At 37.2% G+C, this 14,662-nt stretch overlaps 1 protein-coding gene across 2 annotated transcripts in view; it reads right to left on the bottom strand.

Annotated features, from left to right (window-relative positions):
• The window catches only part of CLCN3 (chloride voltage-gated channel 3), a 101,065-nt gene extending 86,403 nt beyond the window's left edge, over positions 1 to 14,662 (bottom strand). The window contains exons 1-2 of one of the 2 annotated variants that reach the window (XM_004758101.3): positions 14,121 to 14,662; positions 1,853 to 2,028 (exon numbers count right to left, since the gene is read on the bottom strand). In XM_004758101.3, the coding sequence (XP_004758158.1) occupies positions 1,853 to 2,012 (160 nt within the window). In that variant the 5' untranslated portion in view covers positions 2,013 to 2,028; positions 14,121 to 14,662. The remainder of the gene's footprint in view (positions 1 to 1,852; positions 2,029 to 14,120) is intronic. The other variant, XM_004758104.3, reaches the window with a different exon arrangement.

Here is a 14,662-nt window from a genome sequence, read left to right as displayed (position 1 = left end):
GCAAGAAAAGACATCTGCAATACATGTATCTGATAAAGGACTCTTAATCAGAATACATAAAGAACTCATAAAATAGGCAATAAGACTAAAGAGGCAATCTAAAAATCCAGTAAACATGCAAAAGAGGTATTTAAACTCCTAAATCTTCAGACAAATGTAAAATAAACCCGAAATGTGAGAATACTGCACCCACACTAGAATAGCCAAAATTTTTAAAACTGAAAATACCAAGTATTAGTGAAGATGGGGAGGAACTAGAACTCACACACACACCTGGTATAATGAACATGCTGTAACTACTTTGAAACTATCTTTGACAGGAGCTAGTACTACTGAGATCCACATTCCCTATCACCTAAGAATTCCATTCCACGGTATAAACCCCCCAGACTTGAATAATATTATGTGTGCTAAAATACAGGTACGTGAAAATTCATAATAACAGCATTATTAGTGACCAAAATCTGAAAGAAAAAAAAAAACTAAATATCTGCCAACAATATATGATGAATAGAATAGAAAAACAGCAGCATATTTACACAATGAGATACTACATGGCAATGAAAATAATTACTGCTATACTCAGCAGCATAGATGAATCTCAAAACATAAATGAACCAGACACAATAGAGTATAAATAGTATAATTCCATTTATATAACGTTTAAATACCAATAGAAGTCAAAATAATAGTCACTTTTGAAATTGGAAGGGAAACAAGGGAGAATTCTGAAGGAACAGGTAATGTTTTATTTTTCGATTGAGGGATAATAATGACCATATGTTCACTTTGTATAATTTCTACACATAAGATCTGCTGATTGTTATGATGGCTAATTTTATATGTCAACTTCACTGAGCAAAGGGATGCCCAGATAACTGGTAAAACATTATTTATAGGTATGTTTGTGAGGGTCTTTCCATTAGTATTTGACTCAGTAGACTTAAAAAAGGTGACCTAACCAATGGCAAGTAAGCATCATCCAATCAGTTGAGGATCTCAATAGAACAAAAGGGAAAGAAAAGGTTAAACAGCTCTTTGCTGGATGAAACATCTATCTTCTGCCTTCAGACATCAGTACTTCTAGATCTGCAGCTTTGAAACTTACACCACTGGCTACGTTGGTTCTCAGGTCCCTGGGTTTAGACTAAAACTATATCACCAGCTTTCCTGGGCTTTCAATTCACAGATGACAGATTGTAGGCTTCAGCCTCTACAATCAGGTGAGGCAATCTTTCATCAGAAATCTCTTTCTGGGGGCGCCTGGGTGGCTCAGTGGGTTAAGCCGCTGCCTTCGGCTCAGGTCATGATCTCAGGGTCCTGGGATCGAGTCCCACATCAGGCTCTTTGCTCAGCAGGCAGCCTGCTTCCTCCTCTCTCTCTCTGCCTGCCTCTCAGTCTACTTGTGATCTCTCTGTCAAATAAATAAATAAAATCTTTAAAAAAAAAAAAAGAAATCTCTTTCTGGATATCTCTATGTATATGCTATTAGGTTCTATTTCTCTGAGGATCCCAATTACAGTTGTATACATCTCCATACTATGTTACACTTAAATTTTTTAAGCTTACCCATATACAAGGTTTTCTTTCTCTCTCTCTCTCTCTCTCTTTTATTTTTTTATAAGGTTTTCTTTTGAGTTAATGAAAATGTTTTGGAACTAGATAAAAGTGGTAGTTGCACAACATGAATGTGCTAAATGCCACTGAACTGAACACCTTAAAATGGTTGTTTATGTTATATGAATCAACTCAATTAAAAAATAAAAAGGTACGCAAAAAATCAACTGCAACAATGTATAATTTATTAGACATTAATTGCCACAAATATTAAAAGCTGTTATGCCAAACTTACCAACTGCTGTGTCACCATCTAACAAATTGTCATCTTCAGAAGTCTGAAAGTCCATAATAACACCTGCTCCATCTAAAAGCTCCTCATCACTACTTGCACTTGTTATACTGTTGTAGCTGTTTCTATAGTATCCTCTATGGAACAGCTGCTCAGACTCCATTTAGCTGTATGATTATCTGAAAAAAGAGGAAAAAAATGGTTTTAACATTTTCCCAATATCTAATGAAAACCACCTAGCTTAACAGGACAAAAAGAAACTTCTGATTTCTATATTTAAAAAAATATTAAGGTCATTCACTGTAACAACAACTAACAGCTAACTCTATGTCTTTTGGGATGATTTAATAATTCCATTCTCACTATGCAGCTACAAAAAGGAATGGATTTCTCTGGAAAGTGGCATAAAACAATCTGCAAGATCAAATGTTTAGTTAAAAAAGTACAGAGAAGGGGCACCTGGGTGGCTCAGTTCGTTAAGCATCTGCCTTCAGCTCAGGTCATGATCTCAGGGTCTGGGGATCAAGCCCTGCATCAGGCTCCCAACTCAGCTAGTAGTCTCCCTCTGCCCATCCACCTTTTCCTCTGCCTCTCTCCCTGCTCTCTGTCTCAAATAAATAAAATCTTTAAATAAATATTTTTAAAAATGTAAAAGTACAAAGAAGTGGGATACCTGGGAGGTTCAGTCAATTAAGTGTTCAACTCATGATTTTGGCTAAGGTCATGATCTCATGGATCATGAGACTGAGCAGGTATTGGGCTCCACACACAGCAGACAAGTCTTCTTGGGATTCTTTCTCCCTCTCCCTATGCCCGCCCCCCCGCATGACCTCGAGCATGCACATGCATGCTCTCTCTTTCTAATAATAAATCTTTTTTTTTTTTTTAAGTATAAAGAAGTGTTTAAGATATACTACAGTATATGTGAGGGTTTCTTATCCAAAAAAGGCAGGGGAGTCGGGGAGAGGAGAGGAAGAAATATAGTGTATAACTGTTTGTGTACATACAGACTATCTCTGGAGTGATTTCCAAGGAAGTTGCCTACAGGAGAAAGGAACAAAATGACTGAAGTACCAGGTCCAAAAGGGAGACTCTCTTGTCCCTTTTGAGTATTTTGCCAGATGGAAGTACTAATTTTAAAATGCTGTAAATTTTTTTAGTATTAATTTCATTCTCCTTTCATTATTATAAAATTTAAATCTTCAGAGTCCATTGTCAAGTATCAGCCATAGAAAATATGATAATAAGCAGGGGCGCCTGGGTGGCTCAGTGGGTTAAGCCGCTGCCTTCGGCTCAGGTCATGATCTCAGGGTCCTGGGATCGAGTCCCACATCGGGCTCTCTGCTCAGCAGGGAGCCTGCTTCCCTTCCTCTCTCTCTGCCTGCCTCTCTGCCTACTTGTGATCTCTCTCTCTGTCAAATAAATAAATAAATCTTTAAAAAAAAAAAAAAGAAAATATGATAATAAGCAATAATTTTCATTTTTTCAAAGCAATAATACCAAAAATGTTTGTTTTCATTGTTCTTACTCTCTAAAAACAATATGACTCCTGAATAGTTTGATTTTTTTAAATACACCTTATCTGCTCAACATCTAAAGAGTTCAAGATATTAGCAATAGCCTTGAAAGGTTCATGTGTGGGACTTGAAAGATACAGTCAGAAAAGCAGTCAAACCAGTAAGCCTTGTAAAACAAGAATATGTCATAATAACTATCTATGAAAATAAAAGGTAATGGCACTAAACATACTCCAATTCTAGTGCTGAATTCTACACTGAGGTTTTGAAGTGTTTTAAGACAATCTCTTGTCCTTAGTAAACCATCCTTCTGCACAGGGAAAAATAACCTCAAAGAGCTACAACAATTAAAAATTATTTGTAAAGATTTTATACTTCTTTTTAGAAAAATAAAATATTGCCCAAAACTATTTTTAACAGATTTATTATTATAAATTTCTTAACTTAAAGACTACGTTAGAGAAGGTGAAGTTTTGAATACTCCTCAAGAGCATGTTTCTATTCACAGCATCTGGCACATAATATACAAATAGCAAATGTCAAAACGTCCAATTGTTACTCAGTCAATAACGTAAAAAAGAGAAATGTATTCAATTTTCAATAAACAAATGCTCTCTACAACAATATTAATCTGGTCATGGGAGAATAACCAAAAACCAGCACATAGATTACAAAGAAAAACTTCGCTGCTTTGCATTACTGCATCATTAATGTTTTAGGGTTACCTCTACCAAAGGCAGCCTATTATAACTTACCGATATTTGTCAGAACATAATTAAAGCAAGAGTTTTATGTTTAAGGTAAATGTTAAAACAGAATAGTATAAAAACAACTGCTCATGCTAAGAACTTTGCAGTGTCCATAGAGGCAATCAAATTAAAGATTGTGGCTCTTGAGTAAATACCCAAAAGCCTTTTAAAAAATAAGCATGAATAGGGGCACCTGGATGGCTCAGTCAGCAAGCATCTACCTTTGGCTCAAGTCCTGATCCCAGGGTCCTGGAATCAAACCCCGCATCGAGGCTGCTTCTCCCTCTCCCTCTGACTGCCACTCCCATTGTTTGTGTTCTCTCTCTCTGTGTCATATAAATAAAATCTTTAAAAAAAAAAATAAGCATGAATAATTCCAAGAATCCTTTTAATTTTGATGTATCAAAGCAACATATGCTAAGATTTTGGAAAAAATACAAGGATTCCATTCTTCACTTCTTTACCTCATGATCAGACTAGAAGGGCTTTAAGACATGTGATAACACACATCAATAAACATTAGTTGGAGGCTACAATTTTTTCATCACTAAAAAATCTCTCTAAAATAATTACAAATGTCTGTGTACTGGGACCTCAAACAGCAAGTTCCAAGATATCTCTTCCATTTATTCTTAAAAGTGCCTCAAAAACCATTAGTGATAACTGGCAACTTAATTCTTTGAAAATGTTTTTAAAACTTAATTTCGGGGTGCTTGGGTAGCTCAGTGGGTGAAGCATGGGGCGCCTATTCCGGTTCAAGTCATGACTGCAGGGTTGTGAGACTGAGTTGGGCAAGGAGCCTACTTAAAATTCTCTGCCTGCCCCTCGACACCCCCGAAACCCCCTCTCACTCTCTCCCCTCTGGGGAAAAAAAAAAAAAAACTTAATTTCACGAATATCTCTGAGATATCTATCCCCCACACCTTTATAATAAGAGCAACCAACTCTGTTCCAAAAGTCTATTAAACTCGGGGCTTGATGGGTTATTTCTACAAATTTGATAATTAAAAAAAAAAAAAAAAACTATTCTCACAAACCAAGGAACCCACAGAGCTGTACACCAATCACTGTCAGTAGCCTTGGAACATGGCTAGTCCAAACTGAGATGTGCTCAAATGTAAAATGCCTACCAGATTTCTAAGGCTTAATGCAAAAAAAGAATGTCAAATATTCTGCTAATAATTTTTATGTTGATTCCATGTTGAAATAATACTTCAGATATTTTGAGTTACATGACTTAAAATTAGTTTTCTCTTTACCTTTTTAATACGGCTTAAAAAATGAAATTACATGTGGCTCACATGTGCAGCACAAATACTTGTACTGAACAGCACTGCTACATGATATCCAAAATTCTATGGGAGCATAAAGGAAATGCACAGAAGAACTCTAGATACCAGTAATAATTCTTTTAAAGTTCTAAACTCAATTCCCAGGCTTGCTCACAGAAATTGATTTAAACCATAATACTGCAGCTGAAATTATGCATATTAAAAATACTGAAGAGCGCCTGGGTGGCTCAGTGGGTTAAGCAACTGCTCACGTCTTGATTTCAGGGTCCTGGGATCGAGTTCTGCATTGGGGGGGGTCCCTGCTCAACGGGGAGTCTGCTTCGCCCTCTGACCCTCCCCTCTCATGCTCTCTCTCTCTCAAATATATAAATAAAATCTTAAAAAAAAAAATATTGAAGGGGCACCTGGGTGGCCCAGTGGGGTAAGCCTCTACCTTCAGCTCAGGTCATGATCCCAGGGTCCTGGGACTGAGCCCCACATCAGGCTCTCTGCTCAGCAGGGAGCCTGCTTCTTCCTCTCTCTCTCTCTGCCTGCCTCCCTGCCTACTTGTGATCTCTCTCTCTGTCAAATAAATAAAATCTTAAAAAAAATACTGAAAATACTACAAAATCATCTTTTCCTCTTTAATTGCCAAAAAATGTATTTGAAATCATTTCAAAGCATAATAGACACAGAGTAGCCTACAAATGTATTCTTGCAGTTATAAAGATTAGAAATAACCTATGAAAATCTCCAGGGATAAAGCCTGGTCTACTGCAGTAAATTCCTAAATGATCACAACATACAATGATCCTGACCCCCTCTAATCTGATCTCCATATTGCAGCCAGCATTGTCTTTTCTAAAAGCAAGTCTGATCAGTAATCTCTCCCCACTCCACGGATTAAAGTCCTAATCACTTCTCACCAACCTTATCAAACTCTTAAACACAGCAGGCAAGACCCTATGCAGCCTGGCCTCTGCCTAGTTCTATAGCTTCATTTTGAAGTGAGTACTTCTTGCAGTACTCTGGACTCACCGATCTTCGTCTCAGTCCTACCAGGCTGTTTCCTGTTTTACAGCTCTCTTAACTTGGAACAAACCCTCTCCTTGCCATCCAACCAACCTTCCTATGCATTCTTTAGATCTCATATAAACTGTATCTTTATTTAACAAACTCTTAAACAGAGTTCACTATATGTATGACACCATCCTAAACATGACACAAATTTACTCAGTTTATATGAGTAAATTTAATATGGATTAAATACAATCACAATCCTAAAGCTTAGGTACTATTATTATACTCATTTAAAAGATGAGGAAACTGATGCACAGAGTTTAAATAATTTACCCAAAGTCACGGAACTAGTAAGGAAAGCCTCCCTGACCTACTTACTACTTGGGCAAATTTTCCCTGAGTAGGTCAAATTTTCATTGTTAGTTCTTTTTTTTTTTTTTTAAGATTTTATTTGTTTATTTGACAGACAGAGATCACAAGTAGACAGAGAGGCAGGCAGAGAGAGAGAGAGGGAAGCAGGGCCCCCGCTGAGCAGAGAGCCCCATGTGGGACTTGATCCCAGGACCCCGGGATGATCATGACCTGAGCCAAAGGCAGCGGCTTAACCCACTGAGCCACCCAGGTGCCCCTCATTGTTAGTTCTTAGATCTCTCCTTTGTATCACTTACTACAGTTGTAATGTTATACTTATTTATGTGACTATTTAATTAGCATCTTCCCAATTACAATATATATCATAAGGTCTGGCAAGGTGTCAATTTTTGTTCAGCATTGTATATTTGATGGTCATTAGCACAGCACCTGGCATATATTAGGTGTTCCATGTTATTTTATCAAACTTTTTGAAGTAATTGTGATTTCACATGCAGTTGTAATAAATCATACAAGGATATCCTGTATACCCTTTACTCAATTTCCACCACTGGAAAAACTACAGAACAGTATAACAATCTAAATACTGACACTGATAGTACACTCAAGATATGTCCATCACCACAGCATCCCTCATGTCACCCTTTCATAGCCACACCTACTTTCTTCCAACCCTACCACCACCTCTCCTTAACCCCTGGCAACCCATAATCTATTTTCTGTTCCTAGAATTTTGCCATTTCAAGTATGTCATATAAATGTAGCCATACAGTATATTACTTTTGGGTTAGCTATTTGCACTCACCATAATTCTCTGGAGATTCACCTATGTTGTTATATATGTAGCAACCGTTCTTCCCTTTTTATTGCTGAGTAATATTCCACAGTATGGCTATACCATAGTTTAACCATTCACCCACTGAAGATTATCTGGCTCTTTTCTGGGTTTTGGGTATTACAAGTCAAGCTGCTATAAATATCCATGCACAGGTTTTTGTGTGAACTTAACTCTTCATTTCTCTGAGACAAAAGTCAGAGTGTGCAAAAACTGGGTCATATGGTAATTGCATGTTTAGCTTTTTAAGGAACTGTTTAGTTTTTTAAGGAACTACCAGTTTTACATTCCCACCAACAATAAATATATGGGTGATCTGGATTCTTCACATCCTTACCAGCACTTCCCACTGTCACCATTTCCTTTAAAAATTTTATTAAGAGACAGAGAACACATGTGTGACAGGGAGCATGAGGTGGGAGTGGGGGAGACAAATGGTGAGGGAGAAGCAGACTCCCCACTCAGCAAGGACTCCGACTCCCAGGCACAATTCATGACATAAGCCAAAGGCAAATGCTTAACAACTCAGCCACCCAGGCATCCCATCACCACTTTTTATTTTAGCCATTCTGATAGGTGTGTAGTGATAGTTCACTGTAGTTTTAGTTTGCATTTCCCTAATGGCTAATCACGTTGAACATCTTTTTATGTGCTTATTTGCTATCTGTCTAACCTCTTCAGTGAATTGATTATTCATATATTTTGCCCATTTTCTAATTGGATAGCTTTTTTTACTGTTAAGTTTTATACTTTAAAATATATATCCAGCCAAGTGCCCTTGACTTTCTTCTTTTTGATAGGGTCTATCACAGAGCAAAAAGATTTAACTTTGATGAAGTTCAATTTGTCAATTTTTCCTTTATGGATTATACTTTTGGTGTTATCTAGAAAACCTAGGGGCGCCTGGGTGGCTCCGTGGGTTAAGCCTCTGCCTTCAACTCAGGTCATGATCTCAGGGTCCTGGGATCAAGCCCTGCAATCAGGCTCTCTACTCAGCAGGGAGCCTGCTTCCCCCTCCCCCTCTGCCTGCCTCTCTGCCTACTTGTGATCTGTCTGTCAAATAAAAAATAATAATAAAAAAATCTTTAAAAATCTACCTCCCAAAGATTTTCTTCTCAATTTTTTACAGTTTTATATTTTATTTGTAAGCCCATGATCCATTTGGCATGAGTTTTTATATATGGTGTTAAGGCATAGGTTGAAGTCCTTTTTTTTTTTTTTTTTTTTTTAAATTTGGATATCCAATTGTTCCAACAGCATTTGCTGAAAAAAGTTCTTTCTCAGGGCACCTGGGTGGCTCAGTGGGTGAAGCCTCTGCCTTCTGCTCAGGTCATGATCCCAGGGTCCTGGGATCGAGCCCCGCATCCGGCTCTCTGCTCAGCAGGGAACCTGCTTCCCCCTTTCTCTGCCTGCCTCTCTGCCTACCTGTGATCTCTGTCAAATAAATAAATAAAATCTTTTTTTAAAAAAAAAAGTTCTCTCACTGATTATTTTTTGCCTTTGTCAAAAATTAGTTGGGCATATTTGTGTATGTCTATTTCACAGTTTTATGTTCTGTTCCACTGATCTATGTGTCTATACCTACAACAATACCACAGACTCAATTACTCTAGCTCTGAAATAAGCCTAGAAACTGGACAGATTAATTTGTCACACTTTATTCTTATTTTTCAGAATTGCTTTAGCTGTTCTAGTTTGCCTTTCCATATAAATTTTATAATCTTATCTATATCTACAAAATCTTGCTGGAGCAGTTAAAATTTATACGATTAATAAATAAAAACTGGTAACAAACAAATAGCGCATCTCTACTTGGATGCTATATGTAAACTCTAACTCAACAAAACTGAAGCTGAATAAATATTTGCCCCAAACTTGCTTGTCCTCCTACACTCCCTCTCTCAGCTTGTAGGATCATCATCTCCCTCACAGCCAAAATTAGCTGTCAGATTATTAATTTATCCGAAAACCATTTACTCAGTACCTATCACGTACCAGGCACAAAGCCAGGTACTGGGGTAATGAGTAAAATTTGGTCCCTATTCCCAAAGTAGTGAAGGTAAAAGATATATAAATAACTACAGTATGGTATGACAAATATCAAAGGAGAGGAATATACAAGGTATGTGGACAACACTAAAAAGGCATAAGTATGCTACCTGGAAAAGTCTATGAACATTTAATAAAGGAATGTTTAAGCTTAGTATTGAAGGATTAGGATGAGTGAACTGGGCTAACTATAAGGTGAAAAGTTAGTACAAACAGGGAAAAAAAGTACATGTGAAAACACAGCAGCATAGTAACAAAACCTGCTTGGGTGGCTTAAATAAGAGGTAAGGAACAAGAGAGTAGCTGGAGAGGTGGACACAGGCCAGATCAGAAAGGGAAGAGCTCATACATTGTGCAAAGGAACTTATTTACTCATTTATACACATGAGAAACCATTAAGAGTTTTTAAGACAAACCACATGACCAACTGAATTTTAGCAAGCCATCAGTAGCCCCAGTATAGAAGACAGAAGAGCAAGACACTGGAAGTCAGGTGACTCTAATTCCAGTAGAACCTTGAACAATCCTAAACATGAGATACTGAAGGCATAAATAACGTAAGACATCACAATATGGAGTCAAAAAAATTCTGAGAAATAGTTAAGAGGGCAAGGTTAACTAATAAATTGTGAGGAACAGTGAAGAAAAAACCCAAGATATCTGCGAGGTTTCTGACCTGACTGATTTAAAACAGCTGGAAGAAACAAATTTTAGTCTCCTACATCTTATGGGACTCAAGACAGGAGTGTTCTTTCCAACTATAGGATTACACATTTTGACTTCAGTTCTGCTGGGCCAGACTACAATGAAGGGAATAGTTACCTTCATTCAGTTCAAAAATCTAGAACCCAAATTCCAGACACTAAGTAGAACCCCACCAGAACCGGAGGGTGGGAGCAGAAATAGGAAGACTCTGTAAATCTGTGGCTAAGGGACTCACACAGTACATAGGTAAATAGGTACACCAATTTTCCATAGCTCCCAATAAAGTTTTGCCTCTCTTGTAAGGGAGACTAGGTAGGGCTAAGGACCATGGCTAAGTTTCTAAGCCGTTATCAGTCAGCTCTCTGGCTGACTGGTAAGCTAAACAGGAAAAAAGGCACAATCTCAGTGAAAAAAGGAAAGAAAATCCCAAATATTAGTAACTAGAGAGACAGACAAGTTTCACAAGCAATGATGGCAGAGAAATAAAATGCTGACTGATCTAACCACTTGTGTGTAAGGAGCATTTTCATGTTAATACTTTAAGCATCTCATATACATATTCTAACTATTGCTAAGTAATGGTCAACAATCAAAATGAAGCAATGCTCTCCAGACAGAGCCAGCAGGTGCCCCTAAACACAATTTTTATTGATTAGTGGCATCATGATTGCATAGGTCCTACAGCTTTCAGGTCAAGTTCAACATAAACTGCATTACATACAGTCCTCAAAAGGGATGCTGTAATACTTTCCCAGAAGGTAATGTATAGCCATACAATAAAAAGCAATACAAGAGAGATGTAACAGAAGACAGCAGTAGTGTTTTAAGAGCTCGAAAAGAAATAGCTCTCATCCCAGTGTGACTGGTGGTGAGAAGCATTCTTTGGAGTCACTTGACTCAAGGTCACACTTGAGTTTGACCTTAAAAGATAAGTGGTATTTTATGGGGCAGACATGGGAGAAGTTAACTGAAGCAAAACTACTGGCATGAATCAAGCTATGGAGCCAAGAAGCCAACAAAATTATCTGAAGATGAGATGTGCACAGAATACAAGTCCAGTAAAAGATTTCACAGTCAAGTAAGTTTGGTTAACAGAGCAGACCCCATTCTAGAACTGTAATGGCTAACAGCAAGGAAAGGCTCTTGAGAAAATCTGTGGTAAACACTAACTGCGTGACCAAAATTTATGAAAAGTTTCTCAAATTTACTTTACCAAAGAATGACCCCTCTACTCCATACAACATCACAAAACTTAGGTCAGAACATTGCAATAGTAATAAAGTATTTATTCTGATACAAATTGTCACCACATACAAGATATAACAATAATGAAACTGATTTCTCCCAAAAGCAGTAATAAATTGATATTTTGTCTCTACTATTAAGTTAGTTCCATGTCCAAGTTGTTGTGCTTATGTTTTTCTTCAAAAAAAGTATTAAATGAATAACCCTCTAAAAGAAGCAGATGTTTTCTCTAAAGAAAGTTTCCTAGATTCATAAGAAATTTTGGAGCCATTCAAAAGTTAAAAATACTAGATAACTTTAGAAGTAAAAACAAAAAGAAAAACAAAAAAATTTTAAAAATATAAGCTTAGACTATAAAAAAATGAAAGGCAAACAATAATCCAACAAAAAGATGATGTGGAAGACTTACTCTTTGAAAACTAAGTAATTTTCATGATTGTACAAGACAAACTGTTCAACCACTTCTCAAAAGGGCAAAGAATATATTTATTTAACTGGTTCCAGTCAAAGACGCAGATCAAATCTCTGTATTTAGCAATGCAAATGGGCAGTTTCCCCACATGGGTTGATCCTACAATTTATACTTAAGTGAAGAAAATTTCATCCTTAAAAATCAACACAAATCATAGCCACAATGTCTACATACACATATGAGTGTGAGTATGAGAAAACACACAAAAAAACTTTATTAGAGTAGAATAAAGGTTTCAAATATTTTCCAGTTTCTGTAATTTTAAATTATTTTTATAATTGAAAAATAAATGAACCGACGGTACCGTATCTCTCATCCTAACTTTTCCTCTAAAATTTTGACTAGTGTTACATGAAATATACTGCAGCTATTGAGAGCAAGAGCTCTGAAATCATACTACCGGTTGTGACACTTACTAAGAACTTGGGCAAGTTAATTAAATCCTCTGTGCCTCAGTTTCCACATCTGTACAACAGGAAAACAAAATACCAGTTTCCTGGGGTTGGCGTGATAATTGAGATAATCCACAAAAAAACCACAAATGATCCAAAACCACAGAAATCACTTAATAAATATTAACATTTATATGTGTTACATCACTGCTGATAAGTTTCACTAAAAACTCCGATGAAAGTTCTACAAAGCAGTGAGAGTGCCCAAATGCCACAGAATACTGCTTTGATATCTGACCCACCACAGAGATCAAATCTGGCTCCCTGAGTGGTCTGAAAATTATTACCAACATGTTACAGAACAGGAAATGGAAAGCCTACCACCAATACAACCTGGAAAATAGCCAATTTATTATCATAAAACCATAATCTCAGCAAATCTTTTCCACTGAACTGTATATACCCATTACCAAGTTGGATTTTTACATTCTTAATGAACTATATGATTGGAAACACATGCTTAAGACACAATTTCCAAAATATAAGTACTATATAGTTCTATTGACCTCTTAAAATTATTTGACACATTTTCCAAGCAAAAAATCAGTCTTTGAAGAGTGTGGGAGGTAGGGTGTGGGAGGGTGTTGGCATGGATTCTGCAAATAGTGGCTGTTCCTATCAACCAGAGGTCATAAAAGCATACTCAATTTGAGAAAGTATCTGTAAGTCACACACCTGGTTTTTAAGCCACACTATGCAGCAACAATCACCAGCACCTTTTAAGATGAAAATCAACAATATATACATTAGCACTCTTACAGGTACTCTTGGGCTACACAGATAGCATTTTCTAGTGACTCACAAAGGCACATAAAATTGACATAAGTTAAACTATTTCCATACCGACCTCGTCAAAAAAAGAATCTTGTAAATTAAATTAAACTGTTCAGAGATGAAAAGCAAAGCATTTCTGGAAAAATCCAACAATCAATGACACAAGCCACAATGATGCTGCATTAACTTAATTGCATGGATCAAAAAAGTTTATATAGTGAACTTCTGAATTATCAAAAAGAAAAAAAAAGGAAAGAAAATGGTTGATCCAATTCTTATAAATAAGGGGTTTTTTTCCCTCCAAAAGAAAAAGAAATTTCAGAAATCTTATACATATGTATAAGTAATTAACTTCCTGTGTTCCACTTTTAAATACTATACAAATAAAGCCTATTATATGGGGAAATTATTTGAGATTCTAAGATAGTTTCTAATCAAAGTTCAAGATCAAAACACAAATGTTACACATATACACAAATTATGTCTTGATAGAACACATAAATTTAGACTAAAGATAGAAAAACAGTATTATATTTGGGCAATTTAGCAAAGGTAAAACCCACTCTCTGAGTTCAATATTTATCTTCTCCTGGGACCTACTTGCACTCTATTAAAAGGTCCTTCGACAGTTCCTAAAGGAAGTAGGCGGAATCTTAAAAGAACGTCCGAGGGTATATACCTAATCCGTGTAGGTTTGACATCATGTAGGTATCTGTTATAAGACAACCAAGACGAGAGCCCTGGCATCAGCTGACCCAAAATCTGTGAACATAACAGCTAACGAATCTTCACTCATACAATGCAACTCACCTTGCAGCTCAGAGGCATAGCAAAATCGGTGGCTGTTTTTTGCGCTGCCTTTGGATTCTGCATCTGTTTCAAAGCTAAAAACCTAACTACCCTGGGAGCTCCACCTGAAGAAAGCTCGACACAACAAAAACTACTGCAATATAAAAGATACCTTGGGTTTTCTACTGAAGAGGTTACAGAAATTTTGCCAGGTGGGACCTTTTTTGTCCTCCTTCAAACACTGGAGAATCATTAAGTTAAATCCGCTTGCTTTGGAGGGCCCTAAAGTCAACTGCTTCCACCCAAAATTAAAAATAAAAATCTCCAACCTCACTTCCCTCTTAAAAGACTAAACCTGAATCGACGCTCCAACTCGGAAATGAAGTAGAATGCCTTTCAACCCACCACACCCTCTTCCCTCCTAACGCAGGCCAAATCCCGGCCGCGGGCGGACTGGGACTGTGAAAAAGGGGCTGTGGGTTCCGGACCAGACCGGCCCCGAGCCACGGAAGGGGAAGAGAAACAGCAGCACCAGGGAGCCCGACAGGTGCGTCTACGCGTGA

Source organism: Mustela putorius, unplaced genomic scaffold, assembly GCF_011764305.1.
Source record: "Mustela putorius furo isolate JIRA1106 unplaced genomic scaffold, ASM1176430v1.1 tig00000242_pilon_pilon_pilon, whole genome shotgun sequence".
Lineage (NCBI taxonomy): Eukaryota > Metazoa > Chordata > Mammalia > Carnivora > Mustelidae > Mustela > Mustela putorius.
The sequence above is the reverse complement of the archived record's forward strand: the minus strand, read 5'-3'. Positions and strand labels throughout refer to the sequence as shown.